The sequence below is a fragment of the Sceloporus occidentalis genome, unplaced genomic scaffold, assembly GCF_023333645.1.
Source record: "Sceloporus occidentalis isolate IW3139 unplaced genomic scaffold, rSceOcc1.0.p SCAF_137, whole genome shotgun sequence".
In the NCBI taxonomy this organism is placed as follows: domain Eukaryota; kingdom Metazoa; phylum Chordata; class Lepidosauria; order Squamata; family Phrynosomatidae; genus Sceloporus; species Sceloporus occidentalis.
The window spans coordinates 1569256-1594674 of record NW_028317117.1 but is presented as its reverse complement, the minus strand read 5'-3'; the positions used below and the strand labels follow the sequence as shown (position 1 = coordinate 1594674).

Sequence of the window (25419 nt, the reverse complement as noted above, 5' to 3'; positions counted from 1 at the left end):
CTCCTTATCTCTCCCACTTCTCATTTTCTCCCCCTTCTACTCCTCATAATCACTCTCCTTTCTCTTAATCCCTGACTTACTTTACTTTATACATTTTATTTTTTTTATCTCCATCTCTCATCTTTCTTTTTATCTCTACCCTTTTCCTTCATCTCTCCTCCTCATTATCTCCTGTTTTTTCCCTTCTCTCCCCTTATTCATTATTTCTCCCAATATTTATGTGTTGGAAGCGTGAGATCAATTCCTACAGACCTCTGTTTCACAGCATTCCATCGCTGTGTGTGCGGCTTCCGTGCTGAGATTTGACATCATATCCCGCAAGTTTTAGGAGGGAGAGGTAAAATAGAGGAGTGATGTGCTCCCTTTATTTTGCGCTGATTAAAGAGAGGTCCATGATCTCCCCAACCAGCCCTGCTCCTACAGTGGGTCCTATTGACCTAGCAGACCCATGTATGGACCGGCTGTGTTTGCGCCCCCAGGAATGAATGGACTCAGGGAAGCTGCCGCTATTGCACCCACGTTAAAGACAGCGCTGAACAGGGGCAATGGAGAAAAATGTCTTTAATTATGCTGAATGCTGTGTTGTGTGCTGTGTAGTTCTAGTCTCTTTACAATAAGGTTTCTATAAACTGAAACATTTAGACTGATACATCCTATGTATAATTTCATTTAGTGTTTTTTTTTTTCTAATTCATGTTGATTTTTTTGAGAATAGCTCCATTAATCAGAAAATTATAACATGGGATTCCAGAAGCAGCATATATGTTGGCAGGAAACTGTTAATCAGTAATCTTTAACATACATGTCTTACTATTCATTTCCGGCCTAAACAGGATTATGTAACATTTAGGGAAAAATATACAGCTCAAAAGTCCCGCATTTGAGGTTAATATGGCAAAGATCTCCACAGCCACCATGTATTTCCCTTTGGTGCTCAGATACACCGGGATCATTGCAATCCAAGCACTACAGAACACCAGCATGCTGAAAGTGATGTACTTGGCCTCATTAAAACTGTCTGGTAATGTCCTGGCTAAAAAAGCTATAATAAAGCTCACAGCTGCCAGGATCCCCAAATAGCCCAGGACAGAGTAAAAGGCAATAACTGAGCCTTCGTTACACTGAATGATGATCTTTCCCTGATAAGAGTGCATGTCCTGCTCCTGAAAGGGAGGTGAAATAATCAACCAAATTATATTAATTATAACTTGAATACATGAGCAGAACAAGACTATATAAATTGGCAGTTTGACTCCGATACATTTATTCCACTTGCTGCCAGGTCTGGTGGCTTTAAAAGCGATACAGACCATGATAGTCTTGGCCAACACAGAAGACACAGCTACGGAGAAGATGATTCCAAAGGAGGTTTGGCGAAGTATGCAGGTTATATCCACTGGCCGTCCAAGGAACAGAAACACACAGAGGAAGCTCAGCATTATGGAAACAAGGAGGATGAAGCTGAGGTTTCTGTTATTAGCTTTAACAATATATTTATTCCAGTGTAAAATAAACAATCTCAGTACTGCCAGAGTAATTAAGCAAAAGAGAACTGAGACAGATGCCATTGTTGCAGTCAAGGTATCGTCTGTATAGGATAGAAATTCCACCACTTTGGAAATACATCGATCCTTTCTGTCGTTTGGCCATTCATCTGCTGGGCATTTTAAACAATTGTCACTGTCTGTAAAAAGTGAAACAAATTATCTAAATTGCAGGCAATATATTGTTAGTAATAGAGAACATAGTCTTCTATATGTTTATATTTTAATATTCCAATGATTCAGTACAGTTCTAACATACCAGTAACATTTGATATTTCTCCTTCTGAACAATAAACACAGTCGTAGCAGCAGGAGTGTATTCCAAATAGCTGGACTTTCCTCTGACCAGGTAAACAATTATTTGAGCATTGAGATCGGGGAATCTGACAAACAAATATGAATTAATTAACGTACATCTTTGTGTCTTTGTTACAGACCAAACTGTTCCAGTTTTGTTAAGGCTGATTCAGATTGACTCAGAAGATTCACCGTGAGGGTTATGGGGGGGGGGTTCTGGTATTTCATTTGAAAAACAAAATGTATTTACCACAACAACAAAAAGTTTATTAGTTCTGAACGGGGGACATTTTTATAGGGATCAAAAGTCAAAAAATTCTAAAACAGAAGGAGAGGTTATGGATGGAATAAGTGTAATATTGAAATGGAATTAGACATACTACATACACTACATTAATAATTTCTAAATTTCTGACCTCATTGTTGTTGGTCTTCCATGTTATCTCATGTGTGTTAATGGCAAGCCTCTGACCACTTGGATACCAAGGAGTATACAGGCCTATATGACTGTCATTTCTTACTGAATCAGATGTGAATTTCATATTTGTAAGCATGTAAGGGAGAACATATTCACCATTTTGATCAAAAACAGGCACTGGCTTGTCCGAGCCCCGTACATAATCTGTATTCTTTATATAATGATGTATCTTTTAAAGGAAGTAGAAGATGTATTACGATAATAACATAATAATATAATAATTCTATGTAAAAATGTATAATAAATGAAATTGTAAACAGCTGTGACCATTTTTGCGAATGGGCTGCAGTCATTGGGAATTGTAGCGTTCATGACAACTGGGCTCTCAAAAACAAGCAAAATTTTAACTTTGTTTGCCCATAACAGCACACCAACATTAATATGAATGCATCACTCTAAACATATTTGCAACATTTATTGATTTTCACATAAACTTATTGTATGAAAAAATACACAAAAAGGCACACTTCCAGTCACCAGAAGATATTGTGTGTCTGAATACTAGTAATGATTTCGTTTGAAAATAATCCTATTCGTTAAATTGCGAGTTGGCAAACATTTGAGCCTGCAGCATCAACTAAACCTTGGAAACTAGACGCTCCCCTTTTTTAGATTGGCACCTATCCTAAGAAATTAATCAATGCTGAATGTATAAGTAGAGTAGGATTTATTAATAAAGGTTGTGTTTCAACCTTTAAAGGGTCTTCTCAATTTCTGTTCCAGGTTCGGGATGTGGGCTAAGAAGGGAAGGGAACTCCTTCACTGTGACATATATCTGCAGTCCCCACATGCGTATAGTGACCAGGCATAAATCATTAAAACACCAGCATTCAAACATAGATTTTATTATTATTTTAAAATATTTCATTACTGATTACTATGTGGTCACATATTAGTGCTATGTTAGGTCAGTGATTAATGATAGGTCTAAACCTGTTGCTTAGAAGTGATCTACATTGCAGCAATTACAGACATTCTTTTTTTCCTTTACAATATTCCTTAGATTTTTTTTTATTTTCAGGGTAGCTGTTTAAGGCTGCTGCTTGTTGGTGGTAAGTTGTACTGAAAATGGAAAAGGCATAGACATATGAGACATAAACATAGAGGGCAGAGAAAGCCTATAAGTACCGCATTTGCTCGATTATAAGACGACCCCCAAAAGCTGAATATTAATTTAGGAAAAAAAGAAAAAAGCCTGATTATAAGATGACCCTATAGGAAAAAGTTTTACTAGTAAATATTCATTCATGTAAACTATTTTTTTATAGTTAATAAAAGCTATGATTGAGAAAAATATATTTTTTTGTTTTTATTTCCTTTTATTTCCCAACCTGCCCCCAGTTATGCTAATCTGCCCCCAGAAATGCCTTATACCCCATATGTCACTCTGCCTCCCTGATATGCCTTTTAACCCCTATATGCCACTCTGCCTCCAGAAATGCCTTATACCCCTATATGCCAATCTGGTAACAGTGCAAAATAAGTAAATCCATAAATAAATATTTAAAAAGCTCTTAATCCAATTGCACTAGCACTACATCTAAATCTTATAAACCTTCCCATTCACTACCATTGTAATGAACCCTTTCAATGCCTGAAGCATTAAAAAAAAAATACAGGATGTATTACTTTTCTGGGTACATCAAACACACAAAAGAGAAATCTTAATTAAACCAAAAAATGGCAAAAAGAATTACAATATGTATGGTGTAAAGCAGGGGTCCCCAACCACCGGTCTGTGGCCTATAAGCAACTGGGCTGCACAGCAGTTCCGGGCGCCGGGCAGATGTTTATCTTTTTTTTTTTTTTTTTCCATTTAGCCCTGCTGTGGGTAAGCAGCAGGGTGAGGATCCTGATCGCCCGCAGTGCTGCAGGGGACCTGGATCCTCCTCTCCAGCAGCCGTGGACGTCTGTGCAATGCAGACAACCCCGCTGCTGCCGGCACTTCTATGAAGGAGCGCCGGTGTTACATGATCTTCCGGTGCTCCACCATAGAAGCCGGCCAGCAGTGGAGGTTGTCTGAGCGCATCGCACATACTTCCGCCGGCTGCCAAAGAGGAGGATTCCCCTGCAGGGGACCTGTATCCTCCTCTCTGGCAGTCGGGGAAGCTCTGCACGATGGGCACAGACAACTTCCGCTGCTGCCGACACTTCCGCCAGGGCTTCTATGACGAGCAGCAGCAGAGGTTGTCTACGCGCATTGCGCAGACGTGCATCGACTCCCCCCCTTTAGGCACCAGGGATTCTGGGGGTGCATTGGTAAGTTGGGGGGGTCAGAGCAATATATCTAGGGGGGGCATAAAGCATATCTAGGGGGGGCAGAGTGGCATATCTAGAGGGGCAGAGTGGCATATCAGGGGAGCAGAGTGGCATATCAGGGGAGCATAAAGCATATTTGGGGGGCAGAGTGCAATTTTATGTGCTTTTAATGGATGGAAAGACAACCAGGGAAGTTGCAAATATATTTCATTACATTTAAAATTTAATAATAATAATAATAATAGAAGAAAAATGCACAATAAATGTAATGCACATAAATCAAACCCAAAACTCCCCGCCCCCAATCCGTGGAAAAATTGTCTGCCACAAAACCGGTCCCTGGTGCCAAAAAGATTGGGGACCACTGGTGTAAAGGGTTAAACAGACATGCGATAGGTATAAAGCTATACCGATGGATTTTTACCTGACGTCAAATTCTATGTTTCTATGTAAGATTGGGGGATATTACTTAGACCCTACTTACTTCTCTATATCTCCATCCTCACATGGTGTGACACAGTGTGTTGCAAGTAACAGTTCACTATTTAGTTAATTGTATTATCCCAACATACACATGTGTTACAGCTGAGAGAGAAGTAACCCTACTGGTTTAATGGATGTTCCATGTCCTCTAATATTTGTAATCAATTAAGTGCATATTGTTGAATATTGCGATTGATGGCGTCTTCATTAATGAGTCGAACTAGTAGGTTCATTATATAACAAAAATTTCCTCGTATAGGGTCTTTCTAATATTTACCTGGTGTTTGAAATTTGTTCTTTTTTCTCTTTTATAAGGCGCCGTATTCAAATTTAAATTCATGCTTTCCACAGCATGGGCCATAAGATTTACCGCAAAATGCACTCGTGGAGAAACACCGGTAAATAAATCCATTCCAAGTTTACCCAAGCTTTCTTTTCCAGTACAGTTCTGTAAAGATATTCTGTAAAAAAAATTTAATATTTTATTTTTTATTAAACTTAAAGACAAACATTGGAAATATAGGGAATAAATATCTGCAAGTAGTCCATCATTCAGGAATTTGGAGGGTGTGATATCTTTGAAATAACTTTCGGTTCCAGAAAAAAATATAGGAGAGTGTTCAATACCCAAACTGCCATTAAATGTGCCGATATTAGCCAGAAACACTTCTTCCTTTGAAGCCCAGGAAGGGGGAAGAATTAGTGTCTTACTGTGAAAAACATCTTTTAAGACAAGCAGTGTGCTAATAGAAGCATATGTTAAGGGTCCACAAATCACAATAACTTGAGCAGAAGATTTTCTAACAATTTCACTGATGTGATGTAAATCGTTTTTGATGCCCTTGTTGCTATGTATTGTGTAGGCAACACAAATACCCTGATCATTGAGATATTTGGTTAAAATAAGACTCTGTTGATTTCCACCGTCATCATCCGATGTAAATATTCCAACCCAGGTCCAGCCAAAGTGTTTCAGAAGGTCGGATATTATTAAGAAATGGACATGTTCATTCTGAAGTGCCCTGAAAAAGTGCGGGTAGACACGTCGATCACTTAATGAGTAATCTGTGGCTCCATAGCTGATCTACAAAATATGAAAACATTATATCATTTGTAACTTCTAATAATCATAGAATGCATTAAAGTATTTTTTTCCTAGACTACATTGGAACACGAATGGGTAACATTTATTTCTGCTAAACACCGCATGTCCTCTCACTCGCCAGAATCTTTCCACCTATGAATATTGATCTGACCCCGGCTACCTGTACTGGACTACGCTGGTTTCCATGACCTTGACCCCGGCTACGTGTACTGGACTATGCTGCATTTAGTAGATCTGACTCTGTTTATGCTTTTTGACCTTTAGGGTTATCCTGCATACCGGACTCCTCCATCTCCCATTCCTGACAATAGGGTGCCACTTTTTTTTTTTAACATTTAACTTTTTTTTCAGATTATTTTTATTGTGGATTATTTTTTTGTTTTTTTTTACAAAATCTTATATATTTTTTTTAAACATTGCAGAAACTGAAAGAGGGTGAGAGGCACGTGATGTAGCAATGGGTCAAGGCAAGGGTTTACATTTAAACTTTTATATGCCCTAATCCTATTAGGAGTGGGATGAGGGGGTGGCACAGGATGATCCATATACCCACAAAGCTTATTTTATTGCCATACCATTCACAGAGGTGGACAAGGAAGTGGGCAATTGTCACACCTGGGTAATAGGACATCCTATTTAAGTTTTTTAATATGCATTTCCATAACATTTCTACTAAATTAAAATAAAGTTGCATTACTTTATTTTAATCTCACAGCATTTAAAGTCACTGGCAGATCTAAGAAAGTATGTCAATGTATGCACAAGTTCTTTTGAGTATGTTAACATGCAAGGGCATGCAACCTCAGTAAAGTCAACCCTTAACCCCTTCACGACCTTTGCCGGTTCAGGACCGTCACGCAAAAACGGTCGGAGAATGACCTTTGACGGTCCTGAACCGTCATGGGGTTAAATCGGCTCAGAAAGCAATCAAAAATTGTTTTCTTCACGCAGATTGTGTTGCTGTAATGCCTCGACATAGAGGCATTCAGCAACACATAAAAAAAACCTCGGGGAGCAGTTAGATCGCTCCCCGGAGCGTTTTTATTAGTAAAAAAAAAAAACACCAACTAAGCGGAAAAAACGACCACGGATCGTTTCTTAAACTAAGCTTTAAGCGACAGGGAGCCGCCATGGTTAACTTACCGTCCAAGATGGCGCTGCCCTTCTCCTGGCAATGGCCTTTCATCACTAGGGGGTGTTGCTAGATGCCATCAGCATCTAGTGATTGACACCCCAAACCTAAATATCACTCAGGAGAGTGATCTTGATTTGCTCAGTCAAAGACAATGTTTATAAACATTTGCCTTTGACCGGTAAAGATCTGCATCCCTCCATCACTTGCTTTTAGTGAGGGAGAGAGACAGATCGTGGTAAAAAAAAGGTATACTTTTATAAAATATTATAAAAAATAAAAAAAATTATCCACAAAGGCTCTTATAAGAGCCCCTCTTTATTTTAACCCCTTCCTTACCGTTGATCACTGCATAGGCAGTGATATTGCACATCAGCACTTTTTTGCTGTTTGTGCACTTTTATTTTTATACTTTATATTTTATATGATTTCATATTATTTTTAGGTACCATTAACCCCTCCTTTGCTGTAGATCAGTAGTTGTGTTTTTTTCCCCCGCCTAGGGGTTAATTATTTTATGATGCAGCGCATGTATACTGCTGAGGAAGCGTATGCATTTTTGGCCTCAGATTCTGAGGCCACTGACACAGCGTCAGATTTTGACTTTGGTCAGTTCACAGATACATCTAGTGATGTATCTGTGGCTGCTGGGTGCGCTACCACAAGTAGTGGCATTGCACCCAAGGAGTGGGTAGTGCCTAATATGTATACACCAGCTATCCCTCCTTTTACTGCAATTCCTGGCATCAGTATTGATGTAACAGGATTTACCCCATTGTAGTTTGTGCAGAATTTTTTGGGAGAAGGTGTCTTGGGAGAGATTGTCTCCCAATCCAACATCTATGCCCAGCAGTGCCATGCTGCTAGCCCTGACTCTTACTTTTCAAAGCAGCCATGGACCCCCATAGACGTGCCAGAATTTCTTAAATTCTGGGCATTAACTATGCTAATGGAAATTATAAAAAAAACCTCCATCCGCTCCTACTGGAGCACCAGCCCCATCTTTAGTACCCCCATTTACACCCAGTCAATGCGTAGGAGAAGGTATGAAATGATTCTTCATTTCATGCATTTTAGCGATAATAGCCTGTGCCCCCCTAAGGAGCACCCCCAGTTTGATAGGCTCTATAAAATCCGCCCCGATTACCCATCTTGCTGCCAAGTTTGCAGAGGCTTATACACCTGGAGGTATATCTGCGTGGATGAATACCTGATGAAGTATAAAGGAAGGTTAGGATTCAAGCAGTATATTCCTTCCAAGCGTTCCAGGTATGGGATAAAATTGTATAAACTCTGCGAGAGCGAGAGTGGGTATACTCAGGCCTTCCGGGTATACGAGGGTAGGGATAGCCACCTTGACCCTCCAGGTTGCCCAGAACATCTGGGCACCAGTGCCAAGATTGTGAGGGACCTAATATTCCCACTTATAAACAAAGGCTACCACTTGTATGTTGACAATTTTTATACAAGCGTCCCTTTGTTCAAGCTGCTGTATTGTTTCAATACAGTAGCTTGCGGTACTATTAGAAAGAACCACGTGGGTTTCCCGCAACATCTAGCACGAACCCGGCTAGGAAAGGGGGAGACCTCAGCTCTACGTCAAGAGGAGCTTTTGGCATTGAAGTTCAAGGACAGAAAAGAAGTGTGCATGCTGAGCACCATCCACGATGAGAGAACTGTGGAGGTTTCTGTCCGTGGCAGAGCTGGGGTCACTAGAAAGCGAGTGTGCATCAGGGCCTATAATAAGAACATGGGTGTAGTTGATCTGTCAGATCAACTCCTACAGCCCTACCTCATTTTGAGGAAGACAAAGGCCTGGTACAAGAAGGTTGCAATTTATCTGATGCAAATTGCAACCTACAATGTTTTTTTGTTGCACGAAAAAGCAAATGCCGGAATGTCTTTTTTGCAATTTCAGCTTCGAGTAATTTCGGATATCTTGTACCAAGATGCACATGGTCCCCGGGCGGTGATGGAGTCTAGCAGAATTGGGGCTACCCATTTTATTTTTAAAATTCCTCCTACAGAGAAGAAGCAGAATCCCCAAAAAAGATGTAGGGTATGCTACAGCAGGGGGCAAAGAAAGGACACCCCATTCTACTGTCCAGATTGCCCTGGAGAACCTGCACTCTGCCTTGGTAACTGCTTCAAGCTGTACCACACAGCTGCCCATTTTAAAAAAAAAATTTCCTGCTCCACTTTTTTTTTTTTTTTCCCCCATTTACTGCTTTTTAGACGTTTTTTGCTGCACCATTTTTTAAGCCCTAATTTGCACTGACAACTGTCCCCTGTGTCTATTCCATGGCTGAGGGATCGCTTAACGGTGCTAGATCAAATCCCTTCTTGGTACAAAAAAAGTTTTGACCGGATGTTGTAAACAGTGAATTACGCATGTCTCAAATGTTACAGTTTAGCCCCCACACAACCTGCCAAACCCATGCATGTGGGGTATCGATGTACTCAGGAGATGTTCCTGAACACACATTGGGGTGTTTGACAGTGACTGTAAAATAACAGCATTTGGAATACACTGGGGTGTCTAGTTTTCAAAAATATATGGTTTGATGGGGTTAAATTGAGTTAACCGGCTTTAAAGATGTTCCAAAGAGGAGATGGAGGCAGACTGACCAGATTTTTTAAAAAAGGTTTGGAAATCATAAAACGCTGCTTGTACTTATTGCCCTATAACTTACAAAAAACAGCAAAAAAAACATAAAAACATTGGGTATTTCTAAACTCAGGACAAGTAGTAGAATCTATTTAGCTAGTTTTTTTACTTGCTTTTTTAGGTGAGTAAAAGATTTTTTAAATAAAAGTCATAAAAGGGTTTTTTTTTTCAATTTTTCACCATTTTTTTTAATGTATTTTTTTTATAGTAAATTAGATGATATGATCAAAATAATGGTATCTGAAGAAAGCCCATCTTGTCCTGAAAAAAAACCCCCAATATATAACTTGTGTGGATACACTAAATGGGTGAGGAGAACATTACAGCTGAACACAAGGACCGCAAAAGTGTTAAAACAGCCTCAGTCCCACAGGGTAGAAAAATAAAAAATAAGCCCGGTCCTTAATGGGTTAACTTGAATAGATCAGTAAGAGTCTTGTGTTCTACTTATTGAGCTAGGCAGGTTGCTCTGAAAACCCAATCATAATCAAGATTACAATTCTTACAAGCATTTTCTAAACGTAGACATAATAAAATATCCAGCATCCCTTGTAGCGCTCAGTCCTCTCAGATTAAGAGAGACATTTTGATCTTTCTCAAATATATTGTAACTTTTGTATTCTCCTCTGTTGTAGTAGTATTACTATTATCATCTTCTGGTTGTGTTCTTTTTTAAAAATTGTATATTCTGTGGTCTATTTGCTGGAAAGTTGTCAGCTGCTTTACTTTAGTAAGTGTCCTGCTTTCCTGTTTTAGCTATTTGTGACCTTGTCCTTAAATCTGACTCTTTTTTTGTGGAACTGACTACAAAACTTCTTTGTACCTACCTCTGATTAACCCCTTAATAGCAATACTGTTTCTTACTCATAGTACATTTTGGGACAAAGGCTATTTTAACCCCTTCAATCCCCTATAGACGTACCGGGACGTCCAAAAAACGCCCACTAAGAAACCCCTATGGACGTCTCGGTTCGTGCAGCGTTAGGGACACATCCCTGCCGCTGCACGGGAGACCCTGCGGGGATATCCTGCCCTCCGATGAGGCACAGAGATGCTGCGATCTCTATGCAGGTCTGTGAGGACCTGCATAGAGATCACAGTGTGATCGGTGCAGGGGGATCGCGGGGAGGGGAGTGAGAAACCATGTCTCCCCCTCCCGTCCTGAAAGAGAAAAGCAGAAAAAAAAACAAAAACATTAGTCCATTTAAAAAATAATATTAAAAAAATCATTAAAATAATAATATAAATATAACTAAAAAAAAATTATAATGTGAGCTGTGATGTCATTGTGACATCACTGGCATGTTCAGGAGGTCCCTAGGAGGACCTCTAACCATTACTGTGCAAAAAAAATATATAAAAAATACAAAAAATGTAAAAAAAATTAAAATAAAAAATTAAAAAAAATATATAAAAAAATAATAAAAATAATTCTTAAAAAAACCTTACTTCCCATTGCCCTAGCATAACATCTAGCCAGTATAACCCTCCTGCCCCCGTTCACAACCCCCAAACCCGTTAAGCCATAGGCATGAAAATTATACAAAATTGTACACCTAATAGTAAGCTCCCTGGTGCTGGGAAAGTCTGGAAAATCTATATAAATTAGGTATTTCTGAAATCAGGACACCTGAATTGATAAACTTGGAGGGGATTTTCCATCACTTGACCTAATTTTGTGAGGATTCAGAGGGAAAATGTAAAAAAAAAAAATAGTTTATTTTTCTAATCTTCGCTAGTTTTTACTAAATTTCTCATTCTGAATTTTCAGCTAATCATCCAACTATGGTATCAAACGAAAGCTCTATCTCTCCTTGAAAAAAAAAAATATAGTTTACATGGGAACACTATTCACAGGAAAAGAGAATAATCGCTAAACCGACATACCCCAAAAATGGCAAAATTGCTCTGGGCTTTGAGGTACCAAAAACCCCTGGGATTGAAGGGGTTAACATTTTTCAGTGTTGCTGTTTAGCTGTAATATTCTTGTTTCTCATTTTGTGCACCCACACACATTATATATTGGGGGTTTTTTTCAGGAAAAACAGGGCTTTCTTTAGATACCATTATTGTTATCATATCATCTAATTTACTATAAAAAATGATAAAATATGGTGATTTTTTGTTAAAAAAATACTTTCTCCCTTTTTTGAAAAATCTTTTACTCATCTGCAAAAACTAATGAAAACATCTGCTAAACAGATTCTACTATTTGTCCTGAGTTTAGAAATACCTAATGTTTATTTTTGCTTTTTTCTGCACGTTATGGGGCAATAAGTACCCTTAGTGCTTTGCTATTTCAAAACCATTTTTCCCCTAAAGCTGGTCATTTTGCCCCATGCGCTATTTAGGGTAACTTTGAAGCCGGCCAATGCAATTTACTCCATCAAACCAAATATTTTAGAAAACTGGACAACCCAAGGTATTTCAAATGCTGGTATTTTAACCCTTTCCATGCACTAATTCTACCACCAGCCTTTGTTAAACTTTATGGTTTACTCCAGGTATAAATGCCCCGCTCCTGGTATATGTCACTACCAAACAACACCCCAATATCTGTTCAGAAACATCTCCTGAGCGCAGAGATACCCCACATGGGTTTGTTGGGTTATTTGGAGGTAAAAGGCCATCTTTGTGAGGTGTGTATTTTTTTGCCACTTAGACATCTGGTCAGCCAGCCAATTCAATTTACCCCATCAAATCATGCATTTTTATTTTTTTTTTAAAACTAGGCACTCTATTGGCATTTAAAATGGCAATATTTTAACTCTTTCCATGTGGGAATTTTTGTGAAGATATAGCGCTAATTGTAGGACTTGCGCATAAAAAACTTTTTTTTTTTTTTTTTTTTTTTTTACTAATCACACTGATTAGTGAGCTGGGCTCCATTGCCCTTGCAATGCTGCAAAGCCGCAGATCGTGGCAAAAACACGTACGGGCTTTGTCGTTGTTGCATTGCACCGCCACCCATTTTTAAGGGGTTAAAGTACCTTGATGGAAAAACAAAATTTGCTATGCTAGCTTAAAGAGAACCAAACATGTGGTCACTATGCCCCCTAAGCCTACCCTAAAAAGCAGACCAGAACCTGCATTTGCACTCCAATGTGATATCATCAGCAAAACAAATACTTTCTATAAGTTCTGTCTATGGTTTGCTTTTACATATGTTGATAAGACAATGAATCTCTAATTCAGTGTCTCGGTAATTGCAATCTACAAGTCACAGCCACTAGAGAAAAAGACTGGCATTTAATTAGATCAGATTTGAATGGACTCACCTGTGTATGACCATATATCCCGAGTATTTGCGCTATGGGCACAGTGGTGACTGAATAGTGATCTCCAATAAAACCAGCCACCTTCCCACGTTCAGAACAGGAATAATTAGGGATGGTCTTCCCAGGTCCAGATAAAATTTGTAAAACACTTTTTACAGCCTTCCTTGTATCTAAGCAAGAATCATAAAGATGGTATCCCAGCGTGATATTTGGTAAAATATCTGTATCATTATTAATTTGTTCAATGGTAAAAAGAAAGATGCGGACATGTGCGTACCAAAGGTAGAAAGGCCTATGGAAATAGACAGTTGGACATTTGTGCTAAATTAGTTTCACAAATTGATTAATAATCATAACCATAATGTGAATCCATGTAAGTAAATGAAAAGGCCACTGGTGATGAATAACAGTTTATAGGCATTATTTCCGTGTGTTAGAAATCGGTAGTAAAGTGAGAGGTACTGCTGCCACTTGGTAGATTGGTGCATTTTATAAATGACTTCTAAAACCTATAATACAGCTTCTGTTTCTACGATGGGAAAGGGTGGCACAATTCGCATTCATGCTGGAGATATTGCACAAAAGTATTTTACGGGGAGAAAAATACATAGAATTCTAGTTTTCATATTTTTTTAATCCCCTTCATGTCTGTGCTGTTGCAGGGAAACCGTCTCCAACTCTATCAAAATGAAATTAAGTAACTGTCAGGAACCAATTTTTCATTGCCTGAACCATGGCTTTTTTATACCTGTGGTGTTTACATCTGCGACCACTAGTGGCCACCCTCCGCCCTCTGGAGCACTCAGAACTCAGGTGTGCCTTGTTACTTGGTTTGAGCCCTAGTCAACACATCCAGCTGGGCCTTGTTACCTGGATTGCCCTGCCTTTATGAACCTGCCCTGCCCTTCAGTGAGGGCCTTTGTATTGAAGTCTATGCACCTGCACCTGCACCTGCACCTGCACCTGCACCTGCACCTGCACCTGCACCTGCACCTGCACCTGCACCTGCACCTGCACCTGCACCTGCACCTGCACCTGCACCTGCACCTGCACCTGCACCTGCACCTCTGCTTTGTGTCCTTCCAAGTGGACTCCCTGCTATTGTGTCCTTCCAAGTGGGCTGTGTGCCTTTCCGTGTCCTTCCAAGTGGACTCCCTGCTATTGTGTCCTTCCAAGTGGACTCCCTGCTTTGTGTCCTTCCAAGTGGGCTGTGTGCCTTTCCGTGCCCTTCCAAGCGTGCTCCCCGTCAAAAGACTTATTACCGGTATTTATTTTGCCATACATCCAGTTTCTTGCTTTGACTGTATTACCCTTATTTGCTGGTCCTGTTATACATAAAATACACTACATTACCTGGAATTCTGCTTGTGGTGTCTGTGTTTGCGTAATCATGCACCGTGGGTTACATACTGAACCCCAAGTATCCCCTGCGCATGGGCTCCTACCCGACCTGATCACCCGAGTCCTGACAGTAACACTACCTTCGGCCTGCGCATTTTGCTTGGCAAGCAGTTTAATAATTTTGGAGATTCGCAGGGCCAGCATTATCTCATAGCTTTCTTTTTCTAAAGTTCGTTTTTTTTTTTAAAATAAAGGCTGCCTGAGCACAAAAACAAAAAATAGCAATAACAAAAAGGGAAGAGATAAAAAACAGTCATCTTGAGAAAAAGTAGTTAAGATACCTTTGTCCATGATATAGACACAAGCTGAGGCTTCAATACATTTACCTTGCTAATTTTAATCTGTAAACACACTTAAACATAAAAAAAATCCTTTCAAGTTTTCATTGCAAAATAAACCATGACTACTTTTATGTCATGTGACAATTCAACATTCCCTGAAAAAATATGAATTACTGTTTATAGTTCATAGAATAATTATTACTGGCAACAATTTGGGTATTTAACAGTAATAGGAACAATGCTTTTAACTGTATGTAAGTGTAAAAGAACTTTTCATGCCCCCCCTTTGCATTTCATGTTCCCTCCTGATATAGAAGCGCCAGCAGAACTTCTGAATAAGGACATCCCTGATCTCCTTGTGTTTTTCATCTGCTTACAGCACATCTAGAAGGGTGTCTGTTTTCTGAATCCCAACAATTAGGTGTCTTAATAGGCTGCCTAGGTATGGTGGTGCCATGTCCAGCCACCAGATTAAAAAAAAAGGATTCCACAGTTTTTATAATATCTAGTAAAGATAACTTACGCCATACAGATCATGTGCTCCAGAGGTATTTTTGTAAACTGAAAATCCTGCACAGCCGAATGTACAGTGAATACGCCTCCGATTATAACATCTCCATCTTGAAAAAATTCATAGTCGTCGAATGCTTGCCTTATTCGTAATTTACAGGCCGATTCTGAGTGTTTTGTTGCAGATTTGCAAGGTGTCAAACACAGACCAAACATAATCAGTAACACACTAAATGAATACAATCCGGTCATAGATTTAAATATTATTATTCTGGACAATGCAATATATCCCAGCATAATACAGAATATCATGATGTGTGCAGGGTTCAGCTGCATGTTTCAGTACATGGTGAGATGCAGTCTGTGTCTCCTGTAAATAAATTTAAAGCGACTCTGGTGCCCTTGTTTTATACACTAAGGCGTCATTTACCAGCATTCTGAATTTAGCTCATACATCTGTGTTGGGAATCCCTATTCTGGCCTGTTCTCCAAATATCTAATGTGCACATGAGATCAATCACCAAGCGAATTCACAGCTAAATAACAAAGTGTACAATTATTCTGTACAGTTAAAAGTTCAGTGCAATTATCATAGTCATTTACAGTATATTGCAAATAGTAAAAATACAAATGAAAAATAAGAATTGAAATAAATATGTTTGGGTTGTCTGATTATTGGACATTAAAGAAGGTTTAAGACACAGAAATACATCAAATCTATTCTATACATTAGAATAATTAATGACTATTTAATGTGACTACAGCCATCATATGCACGTTTATGTATAAGATAGTTGAATAAATCATGACACAGTGTACTACGGAACATGATTGTTATTATGTCCCGATATGTAAAACCATAGAATTCAAAGAGAGTTTACTTTTTTTTTTTCACACAACTGACCTTCTTTCAGTTCCAGCAGAAGGTCAATCAAAATAACCTTTCCCAGGCAGGACACCACCAACTGCCTCCAAAAAAGAAGATAGTGTCTGCTGGAAAAAACATAAAATGAAAATTTTACTGCCCTCTTGCTCATCGCTGCCAGCTCTCTGTCTCCCGTTTCACCAATCGGGGAGAGAATGTGCTCTGAGGCCCTGCCCTTTTGCGAAAGTTCACCGGGAGGCCACCAAGGAGAAGTGGGCGAAGAAACAAGGGGGAAGGGGGGCATGGACACAGAAGCAATCAGTAGGGAGATGTTCAGAGATCGTGAATGAGAGTGTAAGAGAACTTGAATGAGAGTGTGAGTTTGAGAGTGTGTGAAAGAGCATGAGAGACTGAATAAGGGTGAATGACAACAAATTTTGTTTCCGAATACAAAATAGCCTCCAAAATGGCAAGAAACCAAATTTGTTGTCCAAAAATGAAACAAAAATATTTGTCTGAATCGTTTTTGGTCCATTTTCATGTTTAATATACATTAACAGTAATGTCAAATACAACGCATACCTATCTGGTATATGCCAAGTTATCAGCCTTTTTGATCCTGTCACGATTTTCAGATTGTGGACTCCCAACCCAGGTCCAGGCAAAATGTTTCAGAACCTTGCATATTATAAATTAATGCGCATAGTCATTTTGGATTATTAAGAAAAGGTAATAGTAAGTAAAAAGTATTTGCAGTTTTGTAGTCTACAGACCCATAGCTTACCCACAACAAATACATTCAGTTTATATATATTTTTCCTTGAAAAGTTAGTAGGTCCATTGGAAGTAGCGTAGATTAATGGACAGGGCTCACGTATGAGTAAGCGCCCTGGGGAACGCAGGAGAGCTGGACCCACGTAGCAGAGACGGTAGACAGGACTCACAAGATGGTAAAGAACAAGCAAGCCAAAAACCAAAGGCAAAATAGGGAAGTACGAGGTCGGGGCAGGCGGCAGTTAGTGTTGCAGTTGGTATGTTGGGTCTCAATCCTCCCCTCACCTCTTATGTGGTAAGGTTGATTATGCCCATTGAGTTTAAGGCTGGCTGGTGATTAGTAATAGTTGGTTTGGAACTTTTATACTTAATGGGGGGAGGTAATTACCATTGGTGGTAAAAGCCCGGAAAGGGGGCTGGCAAGGTTTCTGTACAGTATTGGGTTGCGTTAAGTTATTTAGCAATTAATGGTTTGAGGTGATAGTATATGAAAGTTATGTTTGGTAATAGGTTAATACAGTATGATGTTTGAGTTAATAAAGCTGTGACCTGTTATCATACAACTGTGTCTGTGGTTATGGTTATTTGGGGTAGGCGGGGTTTGGTTTTTGGTGGGATGGAAAGTACATTTAGCACGGGCCTTACCATCTTCGTACATGAAATATGTTGCTGTTGCCAGTCTCCAAGTCAGCCTGTGACAGGAGGGTGGGTGTGAAAAAGAGTTAACTTAACAAATACTAGCTGCCAGGCTAGTCAAAAACTTTACCCCACCAAGTTATATTTCAGGCCTTTAACCCCTTCAGTCCCCGGTTTTTGGTACCTCAAGTCCTGGAGGAATTTACATATAGTACCCTATAGGGTAGTATTTTTTATACTTATGGCTTAATGGGTTTGGTGGTTGTGAATGGGGGCAGGGGGGTTATACCTTTTAGATTTTAGGGCCATGGGATGTACGTTTTTTTCTTTTTTGTATTATGTTTTTTATACATTTATTATTTTTATTTTTTTATTTTTTTATCAGTGCAGTATGGTTAGGGACCTCTTGAACATCTTATTAATTCCAGTGATGTCACAATGACATCACTTATCTCACTTTGTTTTTTAATTATTATTTATTGTATTATTTTAGAGATTTTTTATTGACAACAAAAAATAACTTTTTTTTTCGTTTGATTTGTATTCTCACTCTCCTCCCTGCGATCCTCCTGCACCGATCACACAGTGTCTCTGATCAGTGCCTCATTGGAGCGATCAGATATACCAGCAGGGTTTAGACAGTCACCTTCCGGGTGACGTCAGCAGTGACACGACCCGGAAGAGAATGCCCGATCAACTGATCAGGCATTTAAAACTGTAAAGGTAGACAAGCATCTGATAACGCGATAAAATTGATTGTCATTCAGATTTGGAGAAAAAAAAATCCCTGTGTAATTCTTTCACTAGATGCTGAAAAAGCATTTGACAGACCAAATTGGCATTATCTTAAACCAACACTACAAAAATTTAGCTTCCCCTCTATGTTTGTCAGAGCTATAATGGCGACATACTCTTTCCCAGTAGCAAATGTTTTAAATGAAGGATTTGTTTTGAAGGACATTATTATCTCAAATAGAACAAGACAGGGGTGCCCATTGTCCCCAATATTATATGTATTGGCATTAGAGCCATTAGCTATAAAAATACATCATTCTGGAGATATAGCGGGTTTTCCCATACCTGAACTAAATACATTACAATTTAATTTATTTGCAGATGGTATTTTATTAACCATTACTGAACCTCAAAAATCTATCCCTTCATTATTTAATATATTAGAAAAGTATAGTAAAATATCTGACCATAAAATTAACACTAAAAAACAAAACAAAAAACAAACAAACCTCAAGCTATGACCTTAACCCCTTCGCGACCTTTGCCGGTTCAGGACCGTCATAACAAGAAGGTCACTAAATGACCTTTGACGGTCCTGAACCGTCAAAAAATTAAATAAGCTTAGAAAGTGATCAAGGATCACTTTCTTCGCTTAAACGGCCTTGCTGCAATGCCTCGATGTCGAGGCATTCAGCAAGGCCGAGATCGGCATCGGGGGCCATGTCTGGCCCCTCCCCGGGGCGTCAACAGCCGCCATACATTGTATGGCGGCGGACGCCCGTTTTAAAAGCGTTTAGGAGGCGATCAACTTAAATGGTGTCGCTGGAATGCCTCGATCAGGAGGCATCCAGCGACACCAAACACTTACCTATGGGTGGGCTGTGACCGCTCCGGAGAGCGGTCACAGCCGCCGCTGCCGGCGATCTTCGCCATCAAGCAAGATGGCGGCGGCCCGGGAAATAAAACAATAAAGACGAAAAAGTTCGCTAGAGGGTCTCCAGACCCTCTAGAGAACTGGCTCCACTTGCTGGTTGAATACAGGTACTGCATTCAACCATGCAAGTCAATGGAGCCCAGCTTTCTAATCACTATGTGATTAGTAAAATATTCAAAAAAAATAAAAATAAATAAAAACTGGAAAAAAAAATAAAAAAAAAATGTGCTAACATTTAAAAATAATTATGCACTAGATGAACCATCCAGTACCAGCAAAATGTGTAAAAAAAATATATAAAAAAAGTATTAAAAAAATAAAATAAAATTAAAAAATAAAGTTTATTATTTTGAGCAAGTGCTAAAATTTCTCAAAAATCTCAACAAAGAGTTAAAATAAAAGCACTTCAAATACCCAAGGGGTGTCTAATATATAAAAAAAATGGCTGATGGGGTAAATTGGAGTGGCCTAGCTCAAAGATAGGGCATAGGTACAGACTGACCAAAATGGAGAAAAAAAGCGCACTTCCCAAATGTGGCATTTTAAATCTGAAACAACCCAACAAAACCATGCATGTCGGGTATCACTGCACTCAGGAGATGTTCCTGAACACACATTGGCGTGTTGTTTGACAGTGGCATATACCAGGACCTGTATATCTATAACTAAAGTACAATTTGTGTGAAAAAAAAATAAAAAATATTACTATTACAAAGTTTGACAAAGTGTAGTTCTATAATTGGTGCATGGAAAGGGTTAAAATAACAGTATTTGGAATACCCTGGGGTGTCTAGTTTTCAAAAATATATGGTTTGAATGGGTTAAATTGAGTTAACCGGCTTCAAAGATATTCCAAAGAGGAGAGGGAGGCACAATGACCAAATGACCACATGACCACCTGAATTACGCATGCCCCAAAAGTAGCCTTTTACCAGCCAAACAATCTGACGAACCCATGCATGTGGGGTATCGCTGTACTCAGGAGATGTTGCTGAACACATATTGGGGTGTTGTTTGACAGTGACATATACCAGCACCTGTATATCTATAACTAAAGTACAATTTGTGTGGAAAAAAAAATAAAAAAAATTACTATTACAAAGTTTGACAAAGTGTAGTTGTATAATTGGTGCATGGAAAGGGTTAAAATAACAGCATTTGGAATACCCTGGGGTGTCTAGTTTTCAAAAATATATGGTTTGAATGGGTTAAATTGAGTTAACCGGCTTCAAAGATGTTCCAAAGAGGAGATGGAGGCAGACTGACCAGATTTGTTAAAAAAGATTTGGAAATCATAAAACGCTGCTTGTACTTATTGCCCTATAACTTACAAAAAACAGCAAAAAAACATAAAAACATTGGGTGTTTCTAAACTCAGGACAAGTAGTACAATCTATTTAGCTAGTTTTTTTACTTGCTTTTTTAGGTGAGTAAAAGATTTTTCAAATAAAAGTCATAAAATGTGTTTTTTTTTCAATTTTGCACCATGTTTTTTTTATTTTTTTTATAGTAAATAAGATGATACGATCAAAATAATGGTATCTGAAGAAAGCCCATCTTGTCCTGAAAAAAACAATATATAACTTATGTGGGTACACTAAATGGGTGAGGAGAAAATTACAGCTGAACACAAGCACCACAAAAGTGTCAAAACAGCCTCGGTCCCACAGGGTACAAAACGAAAAATGAGCCCGGTCCTTAAGGGGTTAAGTCTCCCACAAAGCACTGTAAATACTCTGAAACAACAATATGATTTTGTCTGGAAAATGCACTATATAGAGTATCCAAGGAAAAAAACGACTAATACTATTAAACAAATTATTACCATTATTATTGGTAATTATTACCAACGTATCTGAACTGGGGGTAGACATTAAAAAATACTTTAACCCCTTGACTGCTAACGATGGCATGGTGCCGTCGCTAGCAGTCCCAGTCAGGTGCTAACATATTTTCTAACCAAAGCGACATATTCTGTCATTATTTGTGCACTCAACTTTTGTCTTAGAAATAACCCCTCATTTGAAGCTCCAAGGGGTGTAGTTTCTTGAAATGTGTACTTTATGTACCCTAATTTACCGTATATTCCGGCGTATAAGACGACCCCCAACTTTTCCACTTAAAGTATAGAGTTTGGGCTATACTCGCCATATAAGACTACCCCTCTACCCAGTATACAACAACCAGCCAATCACGGCAAGCGATGTACCTTACCGGTGATTGGCTGGTTGTTATACAGACATATACATACATACACTGCCCTTACACACACACACACACACACACGCATATATATATATATCTACACATACACATTTATACACTGCCCTCACCATATACACCCCTGCCTTTAATATATATATACCGTATTTGCTCGATACCCCTCATCTTATAATCGAGGTCGTCTTCTAATCAGACCCCAAAAAAATGTCCGCTGGGGCCAGGCTGCTTACCGGTGCTTTGGTCGCGAGCAGCAGGAGAACAGGAAGCTAGAAGAGTGTCACATAACTCTGCCTCCCCCCTCCTTCCTCTGGGGGCGGGGCCAGAGAAGTTGCTTGCACAGTCGGGCCCCTGGAGAAGTCTGCGAGTGGGAGATCTGCAGTTCAGGTAAGGGGGTGGGGGAGGGTTTTTGAGCAAGTATGTGTGATTAATGCAATGAATGAGTATTTAAATGTTTGTGAATGAGTGTGTGATAGCATGGATGTGTAATGGTGGTGGTAGCATGGCATAGGGAGGCTGTACTCACACTCCTATCATCCCCAGGTTCCAGCATGTACTGGCTGCCTTGGCTTGATAGGAGTGTGATTGCTGTTAGCAGTTATATATATATATATATATACATACATACATACACACCTCCAGAAATGCCTTTTAACCCCCTATATGCCACTCTGCCCCATGATATGCCTTTTAACCCCCTATATGCCACTCTGGCATATCATGGGGCAGAGTGGCATATAGAGGGTTAAAAGGCACATCATGGGTATAGGGGGTATAAGGCATTTCTGGGGGCAGAGTGGCAACCCTGGGGGCAGATGTGCATAACTGGGGGGGGCAGGTTGGCAAATAAAAGGAAATAAAAAATATATATATTTTTCTCAATCATAGCTTTTATTAAATATGAAAAAATTGTTTACATGAATTAATATTTACTAGTAAAACTTTTTTTCCTATAGGGTAGTCTTATATTCAGGTTTTTTGTTTTTTTCCTAAATTAATATTTAGATTTTGGGGGGTCGTCTTATAATCAGGGTCGTCTTAAAATCGAGCAAATACGGTATATATATATATATATATATATATATATATATATATATATACACATACACACACCAGCTTACAAACACACAAATACCTACACTGCTCTTACACACACCTGACCATCTCACACCAACATACATACACTGCACTCACACCCCGTCTTATACGCCGGAATATACGGTAACTTCCCAGATGTCTAGACCACCTTAACGTCAGAAATGGCAGATTTGAGAATCTTGTTAAATTGTCTTTAGGGGTGATGTCCGCAATTAGACAGCTCTAGACAGCTGGGAAGTTAAATTATGGGACAAAAAGTATACATTTGCAGAAACTACACCCCTTGGCGCATCAAATGAGGGGCTGCATGTATTAGTAGCACAAGACTGGAATGCGCAAGACATAAATGAACTTTCGCTTTGAATTTTTCATTTTTTTTTATAAGTGTGATTTTCACTTATTTGTTGTGCACGTCAGATTTGTCATACAAATACAAATAAAACCTCATTTGCATATTTTAACATCCCGGGCAGCTAGAGCTGTTTAATTGACGGCAGCCATGCATTAAATTTAAAGATGAATTTTGTGATAGTCTAGTAAATTGAACTTTTAGCAATAAAATATTAGAAAAACACAGTCTACTGTTTATTTTAGACCGGCTACCTACTACAAATATTTAGCAACACAGGTTTTGATATTAGAGTTTAGAAAAATAAAATTACAAACTAGATTTTATTGAGTCGGAAGTAAAAATACACCTTTTTCCCATTTTTGGCTTTATTTTGCAAACCTAATGAGACATACACATATAAAATTGGTATATTTGGAATCTGCTGGGTGTGCTGAAAAAAACAATATATGGTTTGTATAGTTTATTCCCAAGAAATGTGCTTCTAAACGAGAGATGCACCAAAATGCCGAAAACCATCTTAGCACCCAGGTGGGAAATGGCTTAGCAGCCAAGGGGTTAATTTATGGGCCACTTATCTTAATTTATCCTGGTTGGGTCGAATAGCCGCGTTTAAAATGACAGCTTTCCCAAATTATTATACATTTTTCGCATGATCCCTCTACATATATCTAAAGCTACCTTATTAAAGCACTGGCAGTTCCTCCACCTGACTGGGCATCTTGGACATGGATGGGTTTCACAAGCAGGGACATAATAAATGACTACAACACACAGTAATAACAGTAAAGCAGTATGAGGATGTATTAATTAATAAATGGCAGATAAAGTAATGCAGATAATACAGTGGCTGACTAAACACACCAAGATATGTCTATCCAGGCCCAACACCCTCCCAAACCACCTGCAGACCCGCGCTCAGACTTCACCCTAATGGCTAATGGGTGCCAGCTGGTGCACAGACGTGTTTAAGGTAATCCGAATGTTTAAAGCACGTATTACTACAGAGAGAAGGATGAGTAACTCTGTATTACTGTCTGTAATAGACAGGATGCCCTATCAGCGTGACAGGGCAGAGTAGACTCTTTACCACTTTTTAGCTGCATAGGCCTAAGGTTACCTCCAGGGTCTGTCAGCCATTTTCTGTGTCTGGTTCCTGCTCCCTCAGCTTTCACTCTGATGGTGCAGCCAGCAGCACACACTGGATCCCCACTGGATCCACAGCACAGAGGAAAGCTGTGGCGGAACTTAACTGCTGCAGCATGTCCATCTCCTTCTGTGTCCCACACTGCTGCAGCTCTGGGGTCTCCCCTTAGGACTAATTGGTCACATGACCGCTCAGCCAATGACTCAGGTGCCAAAGTTCAAAAGTCCCTGAGGTGCAGGAAAAATCTGTGGGGCTATATATATATATATATATATATATATATATATATATACCGTATTGGCCCGATTATAGGCCACACCCTATAATCCATTAGTGGAATGGTAAAACAGTATTTTATCTAATGAACAAGAATAAATGTATTTTAAAATTTTTTGTATTTATTATACAGTTAGTCTTGCTATTGACAGGATATGGTATATACAAACAGAATTTTTGAAAACCAATAGCCATTTTAAGGTCCCCCCTTCGTAATGTACCTTACTTATTGACATGCCACTCTGCCCCCCAGATATGCCACTCTACCCCCCCCCCCGACTTACCAATGTTTCCCCAGACTTGTCCCCCGTGCTCCAGACTCCCTGGTGTCTAGTGGTGGCAGCCGGTGGACGTCTGCGTGATGCGCATAGACAACCTCTGCTGCTGCCCGCCACTTCCGGCGACGCTTAAGTGCCGGCAGCAGCGGAGGTTGTCTGCACGCATCGCGCAGACTTGTCCCCTGTGCTCCAGACTCCCTGGTGTCTAGTGGGGGCAGCCGTCTGCAAGATGAGCGTAGACAACCTCTGCTGCCGCCTGCCACTTCCGCCAACGCTCCACCATAGAAGCCCCAGTGGAAGTGTCTGCAGCAGCGGAGGTTCACCGGCTGCAAGAGAGGAGGATCCAAGCCCCCTGCAGGAGATGCTACTCTATGGCAGCCGTGAGTGTCTTTGCGATGCGCTCAGACATCCTCCGCTGCTGCAGTACATCCACTGGGGCTTCTATGGTGGAGCACCGGAAGGTCATGTCACGCCAGCACTCAGTTGTAGAAGCCCAGGCGGCAGTGCAGTCAGCAGCGGGGGTTGTCTGCATCGCGCAAACATCCACCAGTTGCCAGAGAGGAGGATCCAGGTCCCCTGCAGCGCCTACACATGACAGAAAAAGAAACACCTGCCAGGCGCCCGGAACTGCATGTCCCTGGCATTGGGCGATATGAATTACACATCCCTGC

The 25419-nt window shown here is 39.7% G+C and overlaps 1 protein-coding gene and 1 pseudogene across 1 annotated transcript; one reads left to right on the top strand and one right to left on the bottom strand.

Annotated features, from left to right (window-relative positions):
• Positions 1 to 779: 779 nt before the first annotated feature.
• On the bottom strand, positions 780 to 15652 carry LOC149281216 (vomeronasal type-2 receptor 26-like). Its single transcript, XM_089499560.1, has 7 exons — positions 15450 to 15652; positions 13245 to 13536; positions 5689 to 6145; positions 5485 to 5522; positions 2258 to 2488; positions 1804 to 1927; positions 780 to 1684 (listed from the first exon to the last, which is right to left on the bottom strand). The coding sequence occupies exons 1-7, from the start codon at positions 15650 to 15652 to the stop codon at positions 780 to 782; spliced, it is 2250 nt and encodes a 749-aa protein (XP_089355686.1).
• LOC149281217 (small nucleolar RNA SNORA35) lies at positions 9568 to 9652 on the top strand (annotated as a pseudogene).
• Positions 15653 to 25419: the final 9767 nt, after the last annotated feature.